Source organism: Thamnophis elegans, chromosome 2 (genome assembly GCF_009769535.1).
Source record: "Thamnophis elegans isolate rThaEle1 chromosome 2, rThaEle1.pri, whole genome shotgun sequence".
Lineage (NCBI taxonomy): Eukaryota > Metazoa > Chordata > Lepidosauria > Squamata > Colubridae > Thamnophis > Thamnophis elegans.
Window position 1 is genome coordinate 123,355,612 of NC_045542.1, and position 26,330 is coordinate 123,381,941.

The window sequence follows — 26,330 nt, forward strand, 5'->3', positions numbered from 1 at the left end:
AGTGATAACTTTCAGAGCTTTAAATTGTGTGTGTTCAGGATATATACTCAGTTGTCTCATTCCATGCTTGCTCGTCAGTAACAAGTGGGAAGGGTTTTATTGTGGCCTAGAGATGGAACTCTTGCCTCACAATCAGGAGGTTGTGAGTTCAATCCTAGGTAGAGGCAGATGTAGGGTCTCCGGCTTGGACTAGATGACCTGCAAGTTCCCTTCCAACGCTGTTAATTTGTTTCTTTCTATAACATCTTTCTCTGTTGTAGATACATCTAGTCAGTCATCTCTTTTTGAAGGAGCTTCTGCGCCTCCTTATGAACTGATAAACAATGGATCTATAGCTAAAAAAAGAGGTTCAGGAAAGAATGGTAAGTAAAAAATTTTACACACACTTGATTCACCTCTTGAATTAACTCTACTATTATCCTTTCTTTTTATTCTTTTATTCCTCATTTTCAATAAAATCACTAACAACAATAACAACAATTTGATCTTATGAAGACCAACATCAGCTAAAGAATTAGCAGTTATGATTTCACATAGTTGTGAACAAATAATAACAACAATATCTGGTATGAGAAGATGGCTTTCTTTTCCTCTTTTATGTTCAAACATTTGAGGAACATTTCTAGGACTTTGATTTAAATCAAAACCTGAAATACCCTGTTTTCCCCAAAATAAGACCTCCCCAAATAAGCCCTCCCTGAAAATATTGCAACACAGCAGCATCTATGAGGTGACCATGCTTGCCACCTCCTGCACCTCAGAAATAATAAGACCTCCCCGAAAATAAGGTCAAGCACTTATTTCAGGGGTCAAAAGAAAATAAGACTCTATCTTATTTTTGGGGAAACACGGTATATTAAAGAGTTTCATTTTTAGATATTTTGCTTTGCAATTCTTAAACAGTATTGACAAGCAACATGTAATTTTCAGGATACTTTGTAACTTTCTTTTTTTTAATGGGAAAGGGTTTTTTAGTTTTTGGAGTATGAAAATGTTCTTATTTAACAAAAAACAGTTTAACTGTGGAAATTGTTTTTATATTTTAAAATTCTATACTAATTAGATTTTTGTGCATCCTACATGTCAAGATTTCCTTCAGCCATTGCCTTTTCATTGATCAGCCAGGCATTTTACCACAAAATAATATGACTGGGCATATTTTACTAGAAGAATCACTAATTCCTACCATATTTCTCCTAGTATGCTTGTCCTAATTCCATAATCATACCTATTTGTAGTTCACATACATACATTTTTTGTTGACATACTTTTGTTGGCCCATTTGCCAGCTTTCCAAACAGATAACTGCAATCAGAACAACACACAACCTTAACATGGTTTTCAATACAGTAGATAAATCAATAGATAAATTGATTTGTGACTTCCTGTCATCCTCACTAGATAAGCCAGACCAGGAAATCAAATCCTAAAAGACTAATATGACTTTTATTGAAATTCTGTATAACAAAATAATCTTGCAAATCCAATTGTACTTGTACCTTCCCCTACTCATAGCTGTGAATTAGGGAGCTTCTGCCTGGTCAACCAGTATCATCTGGACTTAAAATATGTTTCAGCTCTATTTTGCCTGGATAATGATTCTTGCATATCTCTGTCATGGTTAGCTTCCTGGCTGCCTACAATTCTAGAATTGTCAGTCATCATATCATTGCTACTAGCTACAACTGTTCCAGGATATCTGGAGGACAAACACTCATGAGTTATATTTGCAAGATTCAATTCCTGAACATTATGTAGTGACTTAAACTGCTTATATTATCTTAAAATGGATGTAAAAAAAAAGTTTTCCTATGTTATTTATTATTATTCTACCTCTTCTTGCATTTCAGGAGACAATTTTGTGTCTGACTTATTTGATCAACAGCCACCTCGACATCTAAATGATTCAAAGTATGATATTATTTGATTAACTTTGTTCTGCTGTTTTACTCAAATAGAAAGGATGACTAACCTTAACAGTATTGATAAAAACACTGGATAAAATCTTCAACTTATTCCTACACATGTCTCCTCTTCACATGCACGGGCCCGAGAAACGAGATACAATGTTATTCCAATCCCTCTGAACTCATTATTTCTAAATGCATTATATGCCAACTCAATTTTTTCCTTCATTGTTTTTTTCGTTCATTGTTTACCTGCAGTAAATTTGTGGGTATATATGTGTGTGTCTAGAACACAAAATAGTTCAATGATTCTTCAGCCTCGTTTAGCTGTTATCTACCCTTGTTCAGTGATTACATTCTTTTCTTTCAAGGCCTAAATTAATCAAATCAATTATAACCGCATTTCCTCCATTTCTCCTAGTAGTGCTGGAGGAGATACTTCATACATTGCACCCAACCACTTCAACCCACCCCTCGGTCTAGAATTAGTCTGTACAGCTTGGTTTTTTACCCCACGCTTTCATGCCATCAGCATGGAGACAATCTCTTTATCCATGCTACCAAGAGTATGCACTGATTCTTTCATGATGAAATGAATAAGTGACAGAATCACCTGAACTTCCTTGAAAGAAAAATAATAATTCATGTAACCATTTTCAATATAGCTGAAAAAATTCCTCCTTCCATTTGGAGCCCAGTGCAGGTTATCCAACCTGGGATAGGTTTTCTGCACTGAATATAACATACATATCAACCCCCACTCATCTTCCCCTTTAGAAAGTCTTGGGTATGTGTCATTCTGTTCACAACATCAGAGGTTCTCTTTTTTTGTAATTATATGTCAAAATAAATAAGTGCTGAGAAAATGGTAACAGCTATAGATTTTTTTACATTGATCCCTTCTCTTTATTTGCTACCTAATTACTATGTCTAGTTTTGATACCAATTAAGCTTTTTTTTTTAAAAAAAAAACTTTATATTTGGTTTTCCTTAGCTAACAATCTTCATCTTAAATCCCTGTAGTTAATTCCAGTGCTCCTTTTAATTTTATTTTAAAAAAACTTTCAGGATTTGATTTTAATATTATTAATATTATTAACTAGCTAGTTAATTATTAATCAACTAAAAATTAACGGAAGTTAATATTAATTCTTACAATCTTTTTTGTAAGTCCCCTACAAATGAGGATACTTTTATATAGGCAAAGCTTACATATAAATAATTATTCTTTGAGTAATAGAATACATGAAATCTATTGGACAAATGTGGTCCCAATTCTGTGCAATTCAGAAACACCTCAACATTGATCCCACCAAACACAATGGTGCCATATATGGTGAGACTTTAAAAAAATGAAAACCACTTTCTATTATATTATACACCATCTAAGAGTCCCTCTTTGAAGGCAATGGGCACTTCAGATGCATGAAATATGTATGTATGCATGTATACTTATGTCAGCATTGTGTTTGGTGGGATGGCATATAATAAAATATTATAAAATAAAATAAAATTGATGCATTTACATAAGTATGCCTGATATCCTAGGCATTTACAGTATGCAGGATGCAGAGAGAATAAATGTTTATATTGCATTCCTTTAAATTCTGTTTACAAAGCACCTGTAATTGTGCTCCTAGGCGTTTACAGTATGCAGGATGCAGAGAGAATAAATGTTTATATATTATATTAAATTCTGTTTACAAAGCACTTGTAATTTTGTTGCTTTGAAAGAAAAGTAAGTACTGTAAGGAGAATTCAGGAGCCTCCACAACTGGGTCACCTAGACTTGGTGAAGAGGATTTGTTAAGAAAAATATTATTTCCTTTATTATTCTGAAGAAGCAATCGTATCCTTTCCTGAATAAGAGGGCAAGTGTCTTGTTTCGGAAACAAAGATGCCAGAACTTTTAGTTTTCAAAACAGAGTTGAAAAGATTCTAATCGCAATAAAGGAGAATACTTGTAGCTCAGGTTGAAGTGAAACGTCCTTGATGCTCTCTGAGCTTGGTTGTTTTCTTGCAGACATTTCATTACTCTAACTAGGTAACAAAATCAGTGCTAGGCTGATAACATTACCTAGTTTGGGTAATGAAAACATCTGCAAGAAAGCAACCAAACAAGTTCAGAGAGCACCAAAGACCCCTCACAATCTAGTCCAGGGGTGTCAAACTCACATCGTCACAGCGGCATCACATGATGTATCAGGACTTTTTTCCTCATAACTAAACTGGGTGTGGGCATGAAAAGCATGTGACACATCCAGCCCACAGGTCAGGAGTTTTCCAGCCCTGCTCTAGTCTATTCTGCTTAGTTTAGAAGATGGAAGCACTCTAATCAGGCATCCTAAAATTATTTTAGTGAACAGTAGATTAGTGTGGATTATAGGAATTACTTCTTCAGATACTATGATCCTGGCTGCTGACTAGCATACCAGCAAACAGAGTAAATCCAATTGTTCTTTCAAAACAATTTTATCCAGTTCACAGATTAACCTATAATTCTCTAGGTGAAGGAAATAAATTGGGGAAAATAGGATTATTATTTTTTTAGAACAGTAGTTATGGCTTCATTATATACAATAATTTTCAGGGGTCAGGACATCAGGATATAAAACTTTATAATAATTATTTCAAACCCAAATGAAGTTCTGTATTGTCTATTTTTGTTTCCTCAGCACCCTCCTCACTTCTGAACAAGAGATTAAAGATGCATTTCTCCAGTATACAGCAACAAAATGTTGTTATAGGACTGCCCCCGCAAAGCATTTAAAAGTCCAGAAACTAACTCCTCTCAACACATACAGAGTATGTACCATAGTTGTATCTAGGGAACCGGATATTTCTTGAGAACTGAACTGTGGGAAGTCTGGCCTGAGCTTCAGCAAAGCTCTTAGGCTGTCCCTAGTCAAGGTGCTAAATATCTATATTCCCTAACATTGGTCCTTGTTATACTTTCACGTTTGCCATTTAGCACTTACGAAATGTTACTCAAAAATATAAGTACACCTTCAGTTGAGAACCAACACTGAACTTTAGAGAGAAAGGTCAGCATGAAAAATCTATGTACCCTTTAAAATGTTTTCATTTAGCAATGAACATTTGGGGTAACTGTGTGTAAGAATTTACCACACATGTGTATATATGTTTGCCAGTGTTATTAATTTCCAATTAAGAAAAAGTTTTAAGAAGGTTTATCAAATTAGTTCCACTGGGACTGAGAAGCCCAAACATCTAAATGTCTAAATTTCTCCATTCTTAATACTAAACACGTGTGGATATAGATATAGATAATCAGTGGTGAGATTCAAATAATTTAAAAACCAGTTCCCTGCCCTAATGACCGGATAGGTGGGCATGGCCATGGTGGACGTAACCAGGTGACAGGCAGCACTAGGTCTCCTGAACCACGCTGGGACCAAAAATAGGTCGCAGGGGGAGGAGCTTCCCCAGTGCCCCATTTTGGGCCTATTAGGCCTCCCTGCAGCCTCCTGGGAGCAAAATGGGCTGTGGGTGTGTGTGTGCACCCCTCACAACCCATTTTGGGCCTAGTAGGCCTCCTTGCAGACTCATGGGAGCAAAAACAGGCCACAGGGGGATATGTTGCACCCCTCGCACTCCATTTTGTGCCCAGTAGGCATCCCTACACTTACCTGAGAGTCAAAGGGGGTATGTGGAGACTCCTGGAAGGGGCAGGAGCAATTTAACAACCGGTTCACCTGAACCAGCCTTAACTGGCTGAATGCCACCAGTGTATGATAATGTGACCCGTCAAAACCGCAGTCGACAAAACCGCGCTCGACGAAAGCACGTACCTGACGTCATCAGCAGCGCGACGAAAATTTTTTAAAAATAAATAAAATTAAAATTAAAATAAAATTAAAGCAAGCCGATTCACATAAAGGTAAGGGTTAGGTTTAGGTTTAGGGTTAGGGTTAGGTTAAGGGTTAGGGTTAGGTTTAGGGTTAAGTTAAGCGTTAGGGTTAGGTTTAGCGTTAGGTTAAGGGTTACCGTTAGGTTTAGCGTTAGGTTAAGGGTTAGGTTTAGGGTTAGGTTTAGGGTTAGGTTAAGGGTTAGGTTTAGGGTTAGGGTTAGGGTTAGGTTTGGGGGGGTTAGGGTAAGGTTTTTGCTTTAATTTTAAATTTACCGCTCACAGCGCAATGTTTTCGTCGCGCTGTGATGACGTCACGTACGCACTTTTGTCGAGCGTGCAATTGTCTACCGCGGTTTTGTGGTGGAACCGTATGATAATATAGGTGTAAATATAGATGATATAGCAGAGAGAGAAAATGAGGGACGTGTTCAAATACAAAACAATATATACAAATAAAAAAGAAGAGACATAATGATAAAAAATGATTTGAAATTGATATTTAATAGCCACTCATTTGTCCATAATGAAAATATATAGACTCAATTAACAGGCAGAGAATGGATAAAGATACATCAACAATTTTGTTGTATTCCATGCCCATGGTCAATAAATTTCAAGGTTTTCAAAAAACAACTTTTTGAAATTGTATGAACATCTTTAAATGCCATATAATGCCTCTTTCCCAAATCATACTGACAACATTTTGAGGCAACTGTAGAACAGATCCAAATTATACGTCCTCATCTACTTGGAAGCATCTGGTCACATCCTGGCAGGACCACCTGAATTCAAGTGCACATTTTCATGCATTTGTTTGAATATAGTGCAATCACAGAGAACAATGCAGCTCCTTTAAGATGGCTCTAAGAAGTATGGTACCATTTGGCTTTGGATTCAATATGTACATATTCCTATAATCAAGTCAATGAACTTGTCTTGCTATTCTCTAGATTAGGAGTGTCCCACCTTGGCAACTTTAAGACTTGTGGAGTTCAACTTCTAGGATTCCCCAGACAGCCATTGAATTCTGGGAGTTGTGGTCCACAATTTTAAAGTTGCCAAGGTTGAACATCCCTGCTTTACATTATGTATTTATAGAAAGGTTCCAAGGGCATCTATTGGTATGTGTAGATGTGTGGTTTAAGAATCCAAAATCAATATCTGTAAACAAGTTTGACCTCAAACTTCTAACAACTTAATTGTATGGGGGCAGTTATTTCATGGTGAATGAAAGCAGTTTACACTCTCTTGAATAATTAAAAACAAAGCAGTAATTGCTTTGTTTCAAACCATTAGGGGTAGGTTTTAGAATTTCTCAAAACAATGTCCAGAGCCAGATTCTCCTAATTGTTGGCTGAGATTTCCACATCAGAAGCCAATTTGCTTTCCAAGGATGGTCATTTCTCTTCAAAGAATTAAGACTTCAGTTTCAGGTTAATGGATTATTTGCTGTTTTCTGTTCTCAGTATCGGTTGGAGACTTTCACAGAAAGTAGAGACACACATTTGGCTAGTGAATGCTATTATGGTGAGTAACTGGGGAATGAGGGAAAATTTCCAGAATCCCTTTGAACTTTTAAAGATACTAATCCAAATAGTCATACTATTGGTTACATTCTAACATTAACATTTAATGGAATAAGGCCCAAGCACAGGTTGTCCTCAACTAACAACCATTTATTTAGTGACCCTTCAAAGTTACAATGGTATTGAAAAAAGTCACTTATGACCATTTTTCATATGACTGTTACAGCATCTCTGTGGTCACATGATCAAATTTTGGATGCTTGCCAACTGGCACGTATTTATGACGGTTGCAGTATCATGAGGTCATGAGATAACCTTTTGCGATCTTCCAACAAGGAAACTCAACAGGGAAGCCAGATTCACTTAACAACTGTATTACTAACTTAACAACAGCAAAGATTCATTTAAGAACTGTGGCAAGAAAGGTTGTAAAATGGGGCAAAATTCACTTAACAATTGTCTTGCTTAGCTCAGTTGTGGTTATAAGTCAAGGACTACCTGTACTAGACGGGACCAAAACATTCTGTCTATCTGTCTGTCTGTCTGTCTGTCTGTCTGTCTGTCTGTCTTTCTCTCTCTCCCTCTCTCTCTCCCTCCCTCCCTCTCCCTCTCCCCTCCCCCTTCTCTCTGTCTCTCTTCATGTAAAAAGGTTAGTAGAATTATTCATTGCACATTAATATTTTCTCCCATCATACTAAAAAAATATTTTTTAGAAAGGGCTTCGGACATCAAGGCTTCAAGACACTACATTTGGCGCAGGCTGAGTTAAAGGGTTGGGCTGGAATTAGAGCAAGCTTGTTTCAGCTATCCAAGGTCACTGGCTGTTTCTTTTCATACCCAACTTAATTGAAGAATTGACTTGTTTACCCTGAAAATGCCTTGAAAGTGAAAAATAGAAAAAACAAAAATGCAGTTTAGGAAAACTGCCACAATATTAGGCATTTTCCAACTGAGGAAGCAATATACGATTTTATTTTCATTTCTATCAGCAAAGATATCAACAACATGTAAATTTTTTAAAGGAGAATATTTGCAGCTCAGGATTAAAATGAAGGGTCCTTAGTGATCTCTGAGCTTGGTTATTTTCCTACAAACATTTCATTACCCAAATTAGGTAACATCATCAGTGTTAGTCCTTATAATGTAAATCCTTATGTAGAACTGGATCGGTAGTGGGATTCAATTTTTTTTACTGCAAGTTCTCTGGTTGTGGCTTTGTGGGTGGGGCTTTGTTGGCATGGCAGGGGAAGGATGCTGCAAAATCATTAAATCCAACAACTCCCTCCCCATTCCTGGGGGAAGGTTACTACAAAAACCCCATTACCTCCCCACCCCACTAACCTGCTTTCCAGCTCCATTCTCCTGTTCAGGGCAACAAAAGAAGTGCAGCTGGGAGGCAGCGGGGGTGGGGCCAGCCTATTTGCCAGTTTATGGTTTATGGTTTTATTGCACTTATGTGCCGCCCTATTCCTGGAGGGACTCAGGGCGGCTCACAAACCAAAGGTAGGGGATACAGACAAGAGGAAAAACAACAAATAAGCAACTACAGAAAGAATTTAAAAACAATCAACAGCCACACAATTCGAGCGGGGATGGGAACTCGTCAGCCCCAGGCCTGTTGGAACAGCCAGGTTTTAAGGGCTTTGCGGAAAGCCTGAAGGGTGGTGAGGGTCCGAATCTCCACGGGGAGCTCGTTCCAGAGGGCCAGAGCAGCCACAGAGAGGGCCCTCCTCCGGGTGGTAGACAAGCAGCATTGGCCGGTAGATGGAATTCGGAGGAGGCCTAGTCTGTGGGATCTAATCGGTCTGTTGGAGGTAATTGGCAGCAGGCGGTCTCTCAAGTACCCAGGTCCAACACCATGTAGGGCTTTATAAGTGACGACTAGCACCTTGAAGCGTATCCAGAGACCAATAGGCAGCCAGTGCAGCTCGCGGAGGATAGGTGCAACGTGAGTGTACCGGGGGTGCACCCACAATCGCTCGCGCGGCTGCATTCTGGACAAGCTGAAGTCTTGTCCCATGTAGAGCGCATTGCAGTAGTCCAGACTTAAGGTCACTGAACTACTGAAAATTTCCGCTACCGGCTCTCCAGAACCTGTCAGAATTGGCTGAATGCACCTCTGAACTGCATTTATTTATGCTAGGCTTAGATCAGACTGAACAACCCACCCATCATATCTGAACTCCCCTCCCCCTTTGCTAAACTAGGCGTGGGCATAGCCAGTGCATGACACATCTGTCCCACCAGCTGGGAATTTGACAGCCCTTCTATGGATTGTCTGTAGTCCTTTCAAGAAGGCAGCCTTTTATACTGCAGATGGAAAATTTTAAAAAGAACAAAAATGTAAAAATCCGATTGCCTAATTGGCTCCCTCCTTATTGTAACATTTCCACTTGAATGAAAACAGTATGAAGATTATCTTCTCTGAACTGATAAAGGCTTTATGGATTATTTGTTCATCATTTCGATTAACATACTTAGAGGATATCACTAAGAATACTTTTGTCAAACCGTAACATTATTTTTAAAAGACAGTCAGAGCAATTTGAACTGGGAGGTGGAGAATGAAATGCATCATCTGTTACCAAACTCTTGTGATGCAAGGAGGTTGTGGGCAGGTTGTGCAAGCAGACTTACTTGCCTTACAAGGTCCCTTACTTTCCTCATCTGTTGTCTGTCTCTTAATTCCAGTTTGGGGAAGAAGGCCTAGAAAAAAAAAACACAACAGGAATTCAAGACTTTATATTATCAGTTTCTGACAAATTTTATTTATTTATTTGTGAAAGTTATACGCCAGCCATCTCACTGCCAAATGCCTCTGGGCAGTTTATCACATCCTAAAAGCAAAAACACAAAACATTTAGACATTAAATATTAACAGAAATTAGATAAATCGGGAACCAGAATACCGCAGGGTTGAGCTAGGATCTTCTTCCTAGTCTCCTACCGTCTCCATCATAGGATGTCCTCATTGCAGGTCCAAATAAGATGAAAGTAATCAAAACTTGTGAAGCTGTCAGGCCTCATTTCCATTCCTAGTCGTTGGTGAGGAAATCCTTTAGAGCAGGGCTGTCAAACTCCCAGTCCATGGGCCGGATGCGTCATGGGCTGGCCATACCCACACCTGGTTGAGCAAAGGGGGGGGGGAGTCATGCTACATCACGTGATGCCACCATGATGACATGAGTTTGACAACCCTGCTTTAGAGCTTCTCAGTAAACATTTTTAGGATTACACTTTAAGGACCTAAATAATTCATTCTTTCTTTCTTTCTTTCTTTCTTTCTTTCTTTCTTTCTTTCTTTCTTTCTTTCTTTCTTTCTTTCTTTCTCTTTCTTTCTCTCTCTCTCTCTTTCTCTCTCTCTTTCTTTTTCTGTCTTCCCTCTCTTTTTCTTTCTTTAATTCCTTCCTTCTGCCTTCCCTCCCTCCCTCACTTCCACTCCCTTCTCTCTCTCTCTCTCTTTCTTTTATGCCTTCCCTCTCTTTTTATTTTTTTCATTCCTTCCTTCCTTCCGTCCTCCCTCCCTCCCTTTCTCTCTTTCTCTTTCTTTCTTTCTTTCTTTCTTTCTTTCTTTCTTTCTTTCTTTCTTTCTTTCTTTCTTTCTTTCTGCCCATCTTGCCAAGATAATCTTGGGTGAGGGTTCTTGGTGCTCTCTGAGCTTGATTGCTTTCTTGCAGATGTTTCATCACCCAAATTGGTTGTTTTCAAGAAAACAACTAGGCTCAGAGAGTACCAAGCACCCTCATTTCAATCCTGAACTACAAATATTCTTTATTGGTGACTCTGGATGGCAAATAAGTTTAAAAATAAGAATACATATGTTAAAATTAAAATAACAAATGAACATAATCAAAGAGGGAAAAAGAAAATAATAAAGGCCACTAGTGGTAATACCTTCAAAATAATGATATACTGAATGGGCTCCATTAACTTCCTGACTCCCATGCCTGGGTTAGGGACAGGGCTAATCTGGTTTCAGGTGATTGGGTGTTCCACAGGACAACTATCAAGACAGAAAAACTGTGCTTCCTGGATCCCATTAGATACCTTTCTTTAATTAACAGGATCTGGAACATGTCCTTGCTGTTGGATTTAATGGGGTGGGTAGAGAAAATTGGAAAGACATCCTACCCCAAAATATCTTGAGGTTGTTGACGGGATCTTGAGAAAAAATATTTTATTTATGTTTATATGTCCTATTTAGAGACTGCTCATCTCCCTCATAGAGTGACTCTGGGCAGTATATTTTTAAATGTGTTTTAAAAAATTGCTACAGTATTCATACATAGTATATTATTCAACTTTTTTTTAAAAAAATGTACTGCTTAATGGAAGACTATTAAAGCAGTATATATCATTAATTGTAGCTATGTGTTTGTCTACTTTGAGGCCAAAATACATAAAGGAATGCAATTCACAATAATGCTGTTTTGTCATTTAGTTACTGATTGACTGAGGAGGGTTGTGTGTTTGTCTTTCAGGTGGATTTGTGGACTCAGCTGAGGTTGCACCCGTGCCCACCCCCTGGGAAATCTCTGTGGATCCACCTCCTTTGTTTACAGACTGTGAAATGCATATCCCAGTGCCCCACTCATATTCCCTGGGGGTAAAACAAATATCTCTTACTCTTCTTAGAGTGACAGTTTATGTTGCTTTTCTAAAGCGTGTTCAATAAGGCAACCAACTTAGTTTTTATGAATACATGGTCCACCAGAACAATGGTTTTTCAAACATGGCAACTTAAAGATGTGTGGACTTCAACTCCCAGGATTCCCCAAACTTCCCCAAGTTTGAAAAACATTGAAGTAAATCAGGGGTGTAAAACACGATTTCATTTACGGCCACAACAGGGTTATGTTTACCCCGGATGGCGGGGAGGCCTGGCTGGGGCTGGGTGTGGCCAGGGTGGGTGTGGACATGGTGGGTGTTTGACACAGGCCCAAGATGTGCTTTTTCCCTTCTCTTCTTTCTTTCCACAGTAGTCCTGGGCTTCAAGAAGCACTTTGCCTGCTAAAACGGGTTGCGTGGTGTTGCGTCCAGCCGGACGCAGCTGGCAGCCGCAGCCAGAGCCGGAAGAAGATCCGATTGGCCCTGGTGTGGCTGCCGGCTGGCAGGAAAAATGCCGCCACCTGATTGGTTCCCCGCCTGACAGCTTTCAGTATAAATAGCTGTCAGGAGGGCGCTGTTCTTGTTCTTCGCGTTCTGAAGTGTTTTGTTATAATAAAGCCTATTGATGAAACTTCTCCTCAGTGTCTGAATACTTAAAATGTGGAGGCATCAGTAGGCCCCCGCATGGCCCGTTTTCAGCTTTCCTGGCCTTCAGAAGCACTCTGCTGGCCAAAAATAAATTGCCTGGATGCCCTGTGGGCCAGTTTTTGATATTTCCAGCCCAGCCCCACAACCCAGATTTAAGCACCCCATGGGCTGGATCCATGAATCCAACAGGCCTTGAATTTGACACTCCTGCACTAAATGAACCACTTCTAAAGGAATCCTAACAACAGCTCTAGAAGACACAACATATTTATTGGGCTATCTGTTCAAGTTATTGTTTAACTGATTTCTCCCACTTTTAAAGTATTCTTAGAAATGTTCAATATTTTGAATACTGTTGCAATCTTCTAAGTAAGAAGTTACTCCTAGAATATAAAATTATTATTGAAATGGTTTTGTTGGCAGTTTGTTAAAGAAAGTAGGCAAGCATAAGAATGTTAAAGCTTATGAGATAATTGGGAAACTTAGATATAGAATAAAAAATAAATCACAATAAAATGCCACCTTTTAAAGGTAAGTTGTTAAATATTCTTACATCTAAGTAATAGTAAATCCAAGTAAATTCAGAGTAAAGTAAGAAGCTGCAGGGTTCTAAATGCTGTCTTTTGAACTCTTGCACAAATAGTACAATTAGAAAAAAATTAAACATATGAACCATATAACATTTCATTGCTATTAATAGCCTTGAGGGATTCGATTAGTATGTAATGTGTGGGATTTTAAATAGAAATTATGTTTTTTCTGTAGGGAAATTAATAGTTCAAGGGACAATTGCTTTCTGAAATCATTTTGGAATTTCTCTCTCTTTTTATTACATTGGTAGAGATATCCACAAAACTCCCATAGAACATTTGATATTTGCGTATTCATAGTTAGAATTGTGTATAGTTTGGAGGAAGCTTAAGGCATGATAAAATGGATTAACCATATGGATGTCAAAGAAAAAAAATTATGGGAAGGAATCTGTTGTCTTCTTGCTGAGGTCTACTGTTATTTTAAGAAAAAATAATAAAGTTGATTCTTGGGCACACTAATTCTCAAGTGAAGTAGGGTTATCCTGTCAACAGAGTCTTTTGAATGATTTGCTTACGTGTCTTTTCCTTTACTTTCAGAATTGTCAGAACTGCAGAGGGCGTGGTGCAATTACATGCCAATCATGTAAAGGAAAAGGCACAGTAAGTCAGCACAAGGAACATTACAATATTCCTGTCAGGTATCAGTGCTTCCTTTTGTGCAGAAATTGTGAGTGGAAGGAATATATGACCATCCCAAATCCAGAAAAATAGGTGATACAAATACAGGTGGTCCTTGACTTATGACCATAATTGTGCCTCAAATTTCCACTGCTAAGTGGTTAAGTAGGTTTTGCCCCATTTTACGACCTTTCTTGCCACAGTTTTTAAGTGAAGCACTGCAGTTGTTAAGATAGTAACAGGGTTGTTGAGTGAATCTGGCTTCTCTTTTGACTTTGTTTGTCAGAAGGTCTCACATGTGATCACATGACACAAACACACCCGTGGGACACTGCAACAATAAAAAATATATGCCAGTGGCCGAGCATCTGAATTTTGTTCATGGGAATGCTGCAGTGGATGTAAATGTGAAAAACAGTTGTGTTACTTTTTTCAGTGCCATTGTAGCTTTGAACGATCACTCAACACATGGTTTGTGAGTCAATACCTGTAACTAGGCAATTTGACTCAGTTTGGATGGTTGTATTTAAGCTTCAAAACACAGTTAAGAGACCTGGTCTTTCATTATTGGAGGGGTATGTGTTCTGCATCTGTAGGAATTTTTTTTTTTTTTTTTTGCAAATTTGGCTGTTAACTTTAGACCAAATGCAAATCATGAAGGATTTTAAAGGTGATGGCCAGCACCTTATAAAGAAACCAGAGCTACTTTCATCATACAGTATGTTCTTGAAAAAATAGAGGACAACCTGGAGTATGGGCAAATCTGAAAAAGGTGGATAAAGATTAAAAAACTTAATTCTTTGTAGCTATAATATTGGTTTACAAAGGAAAATTTGAGAGCAAAATGAAGAAAATTTAGGAAAACGCATATATTAATAAAAATATCTAAAATCAAAATGTGTAAATTTATTGTAAAAAGACCTTGCAGTTTTTATAGTTTTCACATATATTTGAAAGGTAAAAGTTAAATAAAGGACTAAAGAGAGTTTCTGAAAAATAAATCTGAAGGAAGCTTTCTGATTTAAAGACTGTCCTTTATTTAAAAAAAAGAATGTATGTTCACTGAATCAGAGGTGGGTTGCTACCGGTTCGCATCTGTTCGGGCAAACCGGTAGCGGAATGTTGGCCTGGGTCATAGAACTGGCAGCGAGCCAGGCTGGCTATGCCTCCGAAGCGGTTCCCCTGTCGCCGCAGTTGTTTTTCCATTTTCTTTTAATATTCTGCGCATGAACTGACCTATTTACATGTGTGCACATGTGTGCGCACTGAACTGGCAGTAATGCTAACAGCAACCCACCCCTGCACTGAATCGTAAGCCATCTGAAAAGAAGCTTCTCTCTCAAAGCAAAGCCTTGTTCCCTGTTGAACTGAGGGGTTGGCTTCTTGTCTACCGTTCTGAGAAGCCCTAAAATACTCATTTTAAAACAGGTTTTCTTTTTAGTATCTTTGATGCTGATTTGAATGTCACTGGTCTTATCTCAGGTTTAATGGCTTTTATTGTAGACCACCAAAAATAATATGGAACTTTAGCCACTTGTTGATGATGACGTTACTGTTCTTAAATAAATAAATTTAAGTTATACTGTATTTCCTCAAATATAGAAAAAGTGCTCAGCTTGTAATGGCACTGGGTTCAATTCATCTGACAACAATTCCTGCTCATGGTGTTCGGGCTCAGGAAACAAGCGGTAAGCTTTGCTTCAATCCAAACTTCATTCTATTCGTTTTTATCTAGGTCTTTCAGAAAAGATAAATATGTGGGTGTATAGCTATAGATAGTTATAGGTATAGGTCAGGGATGGGTTCTGGCTGGCACTACTGCCAATTTGCTCGTGGGCATGCTTCATACATGTGCGTGCATGCATGCACTGGATGCGCGCTGCACATGCATGCATAATTCAATTAAAATTCTTCTTCACATGCGCAGAACAAAAAAACCAAGATGGCACCAGCGGCGACCAGAGAACTGGTTCAGGGGCATGGCAGGCCTGAGTCGCTGCTGGTTCCAGTGACCCAGACCGCCATACCACTACCGGTTTGGCTGTACCGGTTCCAACCAGTAGGAATCCACTACTGGTATAGGTATAATCCGTGAGGGGGAGAGGGAGAGGGAGAGAGAGAGAGAGAATGAAAGTATACAACTTCATCAAGAGAGTAAAATAATTCAAATGGAAATGGGCTGGTCATATAGCAAGAACTGATGAGTGGTATGCTGGTGAGATTATAGCTGCTGAATAAAACTCTGCATTGGTGATAGGAAGCGGATCCGACCAGTAAACACTCCACTCCATTCAGTTGCCCAGACTCTACCCCACAAGGGATTATGGGGGTCATTAAAAGAAGATGATAATGTAGCAAGAACTGATGGCAGGTGGACCAAGGCAGTCATAGAATGGATCCCACTTGATAAAAAGCATCCACAAAAGAGACCTAATAAAACAAGATGGCTTCATCAAGTATTGCAGACCCAATTGGCAAAAGAAAGCTCAGGGCGGTATTGCTTGGAAATATGTGGAAGAGTTACTTATCCTGCAGTTGATATATAATGATTAAAATGCTGATGATGGTAATTATATATGTGTGTGTGTGTGTGTGTGTGTGTGTGTGTGTCTATTTGTGCTGATAAATAAAGGGAGACTAGTATAGATCTATTTCCTCCCATAATTGGAGTTTACCAGGGGTTGCAAAAATCTAATAGATACCTTTCACCCTGGCTTCTCTGATAACGGATAAGAGCCTGTGGCCTAATGGCTAAGATGTCTGCCTAGTATGTAACATAGCCCAGGTTCAAATCCCAGTAAGGGTATGGCTAGCTGATGAGAGCTAAATAGCTTGAAATAGATCTATACTAGTCTCCCTTTATTTATTTATCAGCACAAATAAAAAAACCACAAATATAACAAAGGCAACAGTAAAAATATTGGGTTTCTGTCGTGATGGACTCTTGTGACGAGCCGATTGACAGATGATGGAAGCAGTTAGCTTCCTCCCATAATTGGGGCTTACCAGGGGTTGTAAAAATCATATATATATATATATATATATATATATATATATATATATATGTATATGTATATGTATATGTATATGTATATGTATATGTATATGTATATGTATATGTATATGTATATGTATATGTATATGTATATGTATATGTATATGTATATGTATATGTATGTACGTACGCACATATATATATAGTTATATTTGTGCTGATAAATAAATAAAGGACTGGCCCAGCCCCCATCTATTCTCTGCCTCCTGAGTCCCAGCTGAGTCCCCAAAATGGGGATTTTGCAGTAACCTTCCCCTGGAGTGGGGAGGAAATGGAGATTTTATAGTATCCTTCCCTTGCCATGCTCACCAAGCCATGCCACGCCCACCTAGCCATGCCCACAGAACCGGTAGTAAAAAATTTGAATCCCACCACTGCTTTGTACCCTGCTGCTATTGCAGATAGGGAAAGCTATCACTTTGCTTTGGGAAAATGGGATGATTGTATCATGTCCTAGTGAAAATGATTTAAAGGAGAGCTAACTTTCACCTGGGAAATTTGCTGAACCAATATGGCAGCTGCATGAAAGAGTAGACAGCAGTAGTTGAAATCAAATTATCTGTAGGCCCTTTTTTTTTTTTTTTACAAAAATGCTAATTTAAAAGCCATAGATGGAAAAAAGCCTTAAATTTAGCAGGAAATATTTCTTTCTGTTCCAGAAGTATAGATAACACAGAATTTTACAAGCAGGATTGACCATTGTATGAACCCAGCATACAATGTGTGCGATATTTATCAAGTTCTTTGGCAGCTATCTAAAATGGAAAGTGGTCCTTTTTTAGCATAATTATAAAAGAATTCTTTTTGATTGAAAAGAAAGTGATAGGGTTACATGAATTTAAATAACTGAATTAAATCTCATTTACACCCCATAAATCCTGATTAGAGATTTTGATTTTTTTTCTAATAGAAAATAAGGTGAGTCTTTACATTGACAACAAAAAGGTATAATGTTCATAGTTTTATTAGTAATGCTAAGCTTTTGTTATTTCTTATATTTTTCAATATTTTTAAGTTAAATCTATCATATTTGCCACCCTTTATATTTTACATTGTATCTTTTCTTTTCTAAATAGCCATATCAGAGGTAGTGTTCAGCAGGTTCTGACCAGTTCTGAAGAACTGGTAGCAGAAATTTTGAGTAGTTTGGAAAACCGGTAAATACCATCTCTGACTGGCCCTGCCCACATCTATTCTCTATCTCCTGAGTTGGAGGAAATGGGGATTTTGCAGTAACCTTCCCCTGGAGTGGGGAGGGAATGGAGATTTTACAGTATCCTTCCCCTGCCACGCCCACCAAGCCACACCCACCAAACCATGCCATGCCCACCATGCAGAACTGGTAGTAATTTTTTTTGAATCCCATCACTGAGCCATATTATTTAATAATATTAGATGTTTGTGATATTGATAGATAGTGATAGACACCAATACCTTTAACTTTTGCACTTTTATACTCTACATTGATGTAATTACTGATGGAAAATTTAGTTTTGCATTATTCTAGATTACTCTGTGAGTGAAATAAAATTATGGTGATAATGACGAAGTTGATGATATTTAATTTACGGTTTGCCAAGTGAAGAAAACTTATAATATCATAGGGTCTAATTCAAACATTGATCTCTCTTTCACAGTTGCTTCAGATGCCGTGGCAATGGGCGGGACATGTGTTACCGTTGCGATTGGAAAGGCGTATTGCTATATCATATGGAACTTTCAATCACATGGTAAGATGTAAAGCAAAAGAAAGGATGTTGTAAGTCTCTTTGGTCATCTGGAGGAAAAAGTACGTGAAAGAAGGCCTTTAAGGGCCATATGTCTCTTTTTTGTTCCAGTAATATATTCCCCAATATGTCCACCCCTGTCATGGATACTTGGGTGCATAAGATTTTGGATTACACATATTTTACCAGAGTGGAGAAGCAAAACTATTTCATAAGCTCTTACATATGTAGTTTCTCCCTTCAGTTCAGCAGTTTGGCTGTTCAAATCTCACTGGCTCAGGGTTGACTCAGCCTTCCATCCTTCCGAGGTGGGTAAAATGAGGACCCGGATTGTTGGGGGCGATATGCTGACTCTGTAAACCGCTTAGAGAGGGCTGAAAGCCCTATGAAGTGGTATATAAGTCTAACTGCTATTGCTATCTTAGTTTTATTTCTTTGAAAATTGTTAAGAGTAGGGTTAAGACCATATTTCACAAAACTTTTGATGTCTGGGCCACGAGATAAGTATCTTCTAATAATTAAGGGGCTGTCACAGAGAAGAGGGGACTTACCATACTTATCTTCCAAAGCAACTGAGGGCAGACAAGAAAAATGGGTGAATGCTTGATAATGAGAGCCCCAACCTAGAATTAAGGAGACATTTTCTGAGCAATTATCAGAGAAATAGTTTGCCTCCAAGAATTGTGCTCCATCACTGGAAGTTTTAAAAAATAGACTGGACAACCATGTGACTGGGATGATATGAGGTCTCCAGCCTTGCGCAGAGGGTTGGACTAGAAGACCTTTGAGGTCCCTTCCAGCCCTATGATTCTATGTTCTAATAAACCATTTTGTTTATTTACTACAGAATATTTTGCACATGTAATTTGCTACTAGGAAAGATTCCAATTTATAGCATTCCTTTATGACTTAAAGTAAGGCCACTTTAAATCAGATCAAATTATAACGTTAGGATTTCTGTTTAATGTTCTTTTTGTAAAATGGGGAACTGTTCCAATACTAAGTCAGACCTTGTGGTTTACTTCTGTACGCTCTGATATTTTAACATACCTCCTTGAATATGCCTCAGTAGAGTTTGGAATACCATTTTTTCTTTATTTATTTGACTTTTAATCATTGGAAGAAAAATATATTCAGGCATTTAACTAAATGCATTGTGGAATGGATTCAAAATGCAAGCTGAATGTTTGTTTACTGAACATTATTTACCCAGACACAATCCCCTTGCCCTAATTTTAAATTAATTGAGGTTTACTGCCAGTAATTGAATTAGGGGATTACAGCCCAAGAGTGGACTTCTGTCAGGCACTTATCTGCAACATGTCTCTATAAAATCTAGAAAATATACATGATATTAAAGTTATATCTTATCTTGTCAAACTTATTTATGTGTACTAAGTCAATTTCACCTTTAAATTGACATCCTAACAAGCAAATATCACTTTTTCTCCCACATAGGGTGAACAATATTTTAGAATACACAGTAGACAACAAATCTGAATTCCCAATTTACCATCTGCAGGAAGTAACTGGAAGAAAAATACTTAGTGATGAGCATAACTTGGTAAGATTCACCTCTGTGTGTTGTTATTGCTCCTGGGTTGTCTCACATCATAAAGCTGTGTGCACTCTGACAGTTACGTAAAACTGTGACAGTGCTTATGATGTATTACAGTGTTCTTTTGCTTTACAGACCTACAAAGGTCATAAATTTGAGAATTGGTCATAAAATTATTTTTCATCATTGTAATGTGAGGATTGGTTGTAAAGTGATTTTTTCCCCATCATTGTCATAACTGCAAAGAGTCACTCCGGTTACTCACTAAACAGGGCAGTTGCTAAATGAGGATTACCTGTATTTATAAAAGAATACTGGAAGATAGAATGTAGACTGCTCTAGAATGCTGGAACATAGTGCTAAAGTGCTCTTATTAGTCATTCAATCCCTTGTTCAGTTCAAGAATCCATTAAAGCACCCCCAAAACAGATCTCTCTAGTCCATTATAGAGTTTTTCCATATGTATAATAGCAAGTCATTTAGCTCAACATTCCCAACTCTGAGCTCTAAGCTCCAATGTTTCGGAGATAATTTTTCTAGTCTGATTGGAAGATGTTGACGATTAAATCTGGAAATGTTTGCATGCTTCTGGCCAAAAGCATAGTTTAATTTTGCATGCAATCATTTAGACCAGTGTTTCTCAACCTTGGCAACTTTAAGATGTATGGACTTCAACTGCCAGAATTCCCTAGCCAACATATGTAAAGTTGCCAAGAATAACAAACACTGACTTAGACTACTCATGTCCTCTGTACAAAAAGATAAGACAATCACAGCTACATTTTCTTAAATTTTTAGTGATGGATGTATGCTTTTTAGTATACAATTCCAACCATTTACCAAGAGAAAGTTGATGGTTCTATGCAGTCATGTACAGTAGTTCTGTCAAAAGTGCTAAATAATCTAATGCAAAAGTGTGTTCTGTGGCCTTTCTCTGCATACCAGGTACGTCCCATAATTGAGTTCCCAGAATTATCCATTAAAGACTATTCAAGGTCAAGCATTGCTCAACACAAAATGATGTTTGCTTCAGGTGAGCATCGGATCTTGAAACAGGTGAGTGCCAAAGAGAACAACTGCATTTTAAAAATGAAGCATTATTTTCATTTTCATTTCTTATTTTCATGTTTACTTTATTTAAAAACCTTCTTGACTTACTAAGCAGCTTTTTTGGTGTCCCTCTCCTCCCAATATGATTTGAAAACATTTGTGTGAGGGGATATTTCAAATTGATGAAGAATTTCTCTTAGATTTATCTAATAATTTATCTTAGATTATTCTGAGTTAGATTATTTTTCCTTTTCCTTTTGCAGGATGTTTTGCAATCAGATTTTTTTTTGCATTTTTCAAAGTGTAGTTTTCTTATCCTTTTTTATTTTTAACTGCTGCAATGTAACAATAAAGCAAAATCTTACTTTAAGGGACCATTAAGAAATAGGGTAGTTTTAACCCCCAAATATCCATATAATCTAACTTTATATTATATGCCTCAATTTATGGCAGTTTATGTCACTTGCATAATGTACTTATGTAATGACACAAGTTACTACAAATTACATAAATAACAGCATTTGTTTACTTCATAATAAGACACATATAATGGAAAGTGATAGAAATAATGCAGGTCTAATGAACTATTCAGATTACTTCATATACAATGAATTATTTCAGGAGCTGTCTGGATGCAAATTTTGTCCATTGCATTTAAAGTCTGCATTTAAAACCATACTCCTTTACAAAAAGATTTCATTGTCCAGCAATCAATCAATCAATCAATCAATAAAAAGAAAAATAAATAATGTATCACTACCAATATTTTATTCTAAGACAACATGATGCTCAAGAACCAAACTAACGTTTGAGGCAAAAGACTTCCTCTTAAAAAAAAAAAACTAAAATGAAAACTTACCCTCATTTTCCCAAAATAAGACCTCCCTGGATAATAAGCCCAATCGGACTTTTGAGCGTATGCGCTAAGATAAGCCCTCTCCCAAAAAGAAGCCCTCCCTGAAAATATTGCAACAAAGCAGCAGCCATGAGGTGACCATGCTCACCGCCTCCTGCACCTCAAAAATAATAAGACGTCTCTGAAAATAAGGCCAGGCACTTATTTTGGAGGTCAAAAGAAAATAAGACACTGTCTTTTTTTCAGGGAAACATGGTATTTCCATAAGACTTTGATAGGGAATTGGGAAATTTCCATCTTTTTCTCATGGCACAGTCAGCCTTAGATAACACAGAAATAATGTTTAGTTATTATTTAAGCCCTTTTCCCTGAAGTGCGAAGGACATACTTTTAATAGTGCTAAACATCAAGAAATTATTTCTCCAATAAAGGAGAATATTTGTCGCTCAGAATATGAGCGGTCCTTGGTGCTCTCTGAGCTTGGTTGTTTTCTAGCAGTGCTTGATTACATAAACTAGATAACATCATTGATATTTATTTTAAAATGCACCTGAAAGTCACAATCCACAAGTTGGCCTGAATTTTTGTGAAAGCTGTTCTCCTGAAAATATCCCAAAATGTAAATTTTCAAATGTTCTTTGAATTCTTCGTTTCACAAATTGTAGTGGTCTGAGCTAAAGATTGTTGAAGGACTAAAACAATGGCATGCTGTTCTTTCTTCGAAATAATGTTACATTAATTTCTCAATTGTGTTTATATTATAGAGACATTCGATATAAACACATCTCCCTCCCCAAAAAATAGGCACACTTGTTCCAACTGTTTTTGGCAGAGTTAAGTTACATGCTTGTGAATTATGTATGGAAACAGAAATTTGTTGTTCTTTCTTATTTTTGCCTTTATTAAACAACAAGCAGAAAGGAAAGGAGGGGACCAATGAGAATTAAAAACAAAACAAAAGAAACTAGAGTTTTCCACCAGCATGTTTTTCTGAGATAATATTTCAACTGATGTATGTTGCAAAGATTACACACTGACAAAGATTCTAAATTTATAATACTTGCATCCATGTATAGTGAAAGAGCCGCTTGGTCAGGGAACTGACTGGAACTGATTTCCATTACATGGAAGCAAAATTGGAGGTTGTAGATATATTCATCAGGTTTCTCTGTATAGGAATTAGGGATTGTTCTTCTATCTCTCTTCTTTCCACAGGCTTACAAAAGCTCCCCTTGTAATGTGGGAATGATTTCAGCCAGCATTATTTATTGAAAACATTTATATAACTGTCCATCTTAGTTCAAACTCTGGGTGGCTCCGAATCAACGGTTAAAACAACAATAATAAAACAAATTATGCATATATCTATTAAAAGATAGCAGGGTTCCAATATTTGAGGGCCTGACACAGAGGGGGAGGGGGTCAAGCTATTTTCCAAAGCACCTGAAGGCCAGGCAATGAATAATGGATGGAAACTGATCAAGGAGAGATTCAACCTAGAAATAAGGATACATTTTCTGACAGTGAGAGCAATCAACCAATGGAACAGCTTGCCCTCAGAAGTTGTGGGAGCTTCATCACTGGAGGCTTTCAAGAAGAGATTGGACTGCTATTTGACAGAAATGGTGTAGAGTCTCCTGCTTGAGCGGGGGGTTGTACTAGATGACCTACAAAGTCCCTTCCAACTCTGTTAATCTGTTTAAAGAAATCTGTTAAAACCATAACCATTGAAAACTGGCACCAAGCTTCCAGATGTGAAGAAGTGAAGGATCAAGATAGGAAGGAGCCTTGCTGAGATACTATTTGAAGAACCCCTAAGTAGCACCATGCGGCTTTCCATTCTATTTTCCCTTAAAAAACAAATAAACAAAAACTAGGCTACAAATGGCTTGTTTGTGAGGATTGGCCTCCTCTTCCCCTTCTGTCAGGTTCCCCAAAACAAAGAAATTGTGACTCTTCTAAACAGATTTATTTATTATTCCTCACCTATCTTGCAAAACAAAAGCAGACTACCTGTACCATAAAACATATATCCTGGGAACTATTAGGGAGGAGCCATCTTCACCCTCTTTCTCTCACACAAACTATCTAAACTGTGTTGTCTTTTGCTCCTCTGGAATGCACTCCCTTCCTCTGGATAGCATTTCATCACACATTTCCATCCTCAATTTTGAATTTCATTTCAGTACATCTGAGTTTTGGGATGATGGGGAGGCGTGGTTCTGGGATTAACATAGAGTTTGCAAACCATTAGTTCCCTTTCTCCTCTTCCTCCAACTAGATATAGGATGCTAAGGGAATAAAATGACCTATATCTCATCTTGTACATCAAATTCCAATTGTTTTGTATGTGTTTCCTAAGGAAAAGGAAATATGCAGAGAACAGCACTCATACACTGGGCTAATACTTTGCTGCTTTTTTATTTCAATGTGTTCTAAACAAGTAATGTCCTCTCAAGGTGATGTTCCAAAGAAAACAAGATTAGTTGCAAACAGGTGTCATATTCACATCAGCATTGTTGTTTTCACGGCTGGACTGCTGGAGGTCCATAGGGGTTCAGAAGAACCTCTAGCTAAGATTCTGTGCAGTTCAGAGAACCCCCAAATCCCACTTCTGGCTGGCCCTGTCCACCCCTCCCCTGCCAGGAGTCCCCACGTGGCCTGTTTTGGATGCAGGTAAGTGCAGAACGCATGTGGAGTCATGGGTAGGGCAAAAAACGGGACTACTGGAAGTTTGGGCAGGCCAGAAACGGGCCCATTTCTGGCCTCCAGAGGGCCTCCGGACCCCGGGGAGGCCATTTTCGCCCTCCCTGAGGCTTGAGGAAAACCTCCAGAGCCCAGGGAGGGCAAGACCTCACCCATCATGGCTACGCCCACCCAGCAACCTGGCAGAGAACCCCTTACTAAAATTTTTGAAGCCAACAAAAATGGTCTGAAAACATAACCTTTTTTATTTTCTCTTAATTGCCAATCTTATGTCTAGTACCTCAATTGTAGAGTTCATATTTGAAAAGGGTATAAATGATCTCAGAAATATAACTCTTTTCTTTTCCCTTTTGCAGAGACAAACGGTTGAGCTGGTGCCACTCACAAAAGTTAAATACGAATGGAAAGGCAAACCTTACTCCTTTTATGTCTTTGGCAACGAGAATAAAGTCTACAGCGAAGACTACCCTGCAAAATGCTGCTGCTCAATCTTGTGAAAAAGAACAAGTTTTAGTGACAGTCCCCTATCAAACTATAAAAGCTGTTCCCTGTTTTTAATCTCTATAGCATCTCTCTGAATTCTTTTTGGGCAGGGACTATGCAAAAAAGGATGTTACTATTTGCTCCAAAAGAATGTGTCTCTAATCCATTAATCAGCTGAAAAGTGAAGGAAACTAGTAGTTCTAATGCACCTTGAAATAGCATATTTGTAGTTCAAATATTTACCATATTTTTCGGAGTATAAGACACACCTTTTCCCTCCAAAAAGAGGATGAAAATTTGGGTGCATCTTATATACTGAATGTAACCCCACCTCCACCACCAGAGGCCAAAAATGTGAGACATGGAGGCAGCGATGGTCTGTGGCAATCCCTGCAGCCTAGAACAGCTGATTGGGGGTATTCTGGCAGTCTGATCCATCCGCCAATCAGCTGTGCTGAATCAGGCTGCAATAAATGTTGAAGCTGACCTGGGTGGTCAGAGAATGCAGCAGCAATCACATTCAGAAAGCACAGTAATAGATTCAGCAGGATTCAAAATAATAATAATAATATACAATACATTACCAAAAGCAGATTTTCCAAAGTAGCAGTAAATACAAGCAAAACACAATCAGTTTCACTTTCAGTTCTGGGCTAAGCCAGGCTCCTTCCTGTCTCCTTGTTGCTCACACAGCAAATTTCAGATCCAAATAGCTCTCATTGGCTGACTTAGTTGCTGTGCCTATTCATTGGCTGACCTTGTTACCATGTGTCAGCTGAATACCATGGATGCTGGTAGGCAGAGGCAGATTTTTTTCTTCTTATTATTTTCCTCTCCAAAAACTAAGGTACGTCTTACACTCCGGAGCGTCTTATATTCTGAAAAACATGGTAGATACTTTTCGTGAACTCCATTCAGTCATTTTTCTACCCAGAGCATTCACTGGATAAGTTGTGCGTTCCAATGATGCTGCTCATCGGAGTTGTGTGTAAGAGGCAAGCTTTCCGAAAAATAGCTGTATAGGCAGGCTTCTACACCAGTCAGCATTGTGGGGTCTGCATCTCAGAAATCAATGCACATACCATCATATGTACTGTATATCTTCTTTTTTTAAAAAAAAAATA

At 38.1% G+C, this 26,330-nt stretch overlaps 1 protein-coding gene across 3 annotated transcripts in view; it reads left to right on the plus strand.

The window, feature by feature from the left end:
- Nucleotides 1–25,512, plus strand: part of LOC116504931 (protein SSUH2 homolog) — a 36,540-nt gene extending 11,028 nt beyond the window's left edge. For all 3 annotated transcript variants that reach the window (XM_032212178.1, XM_032212180.1, XM_032212179.1), the window contains exons 3-13: nucleotides 261–362; nucleotides 1,851–1,911; nucleotides 4,583–4,712; nucleotides 7,245–7,305; nucleotides 11,786–11,910; nucleotides 13,691–13,753; nucleotides 15,374–15,459; nucleotides 18,464–18,556; nucleotides 20,012–20,117; nucleotides 21,057–21,167; nucleotides 25,080–25,512. In XM_032212178.1, coding sequence (XP_032068069.1) covers nucleotides 261–362; nucleotides 1,851–1,911; nucleotides 4,583–4,712; nucleotides 7,245–7,305; nucleotides 11,786–11,910; nucleotides 13,691–13,753; nucleotides 15,374–15,459; nucleotides 18,464–18,556; nucleotides 20,012–20,117; nucleotides 21,057–21,167; nucleotides 25,080–25,220 — 1,079 coding nt within the window. In that variant the 3' untranslated portion in view covers nucleotides 25,221–25,512. The remainder of the gene's footprint in view (nucleotides 1–260; nucleotides 363–1,850; nucleotides 1,912–4,582; nucleotides 4,713–7,244; nucleotides 7,306–11,785; nucleotides 11,911–13,690; nucleotides 13,754–15,373; nucleotides 15,460–18,463; nucleotides 18,557–20,011; nucleotides 20,118–21,056; nucleotides 21,168–25,079) is intronic.
- Nucleotides 25,513–26,330: the final 818 nt, after the last annotated feature.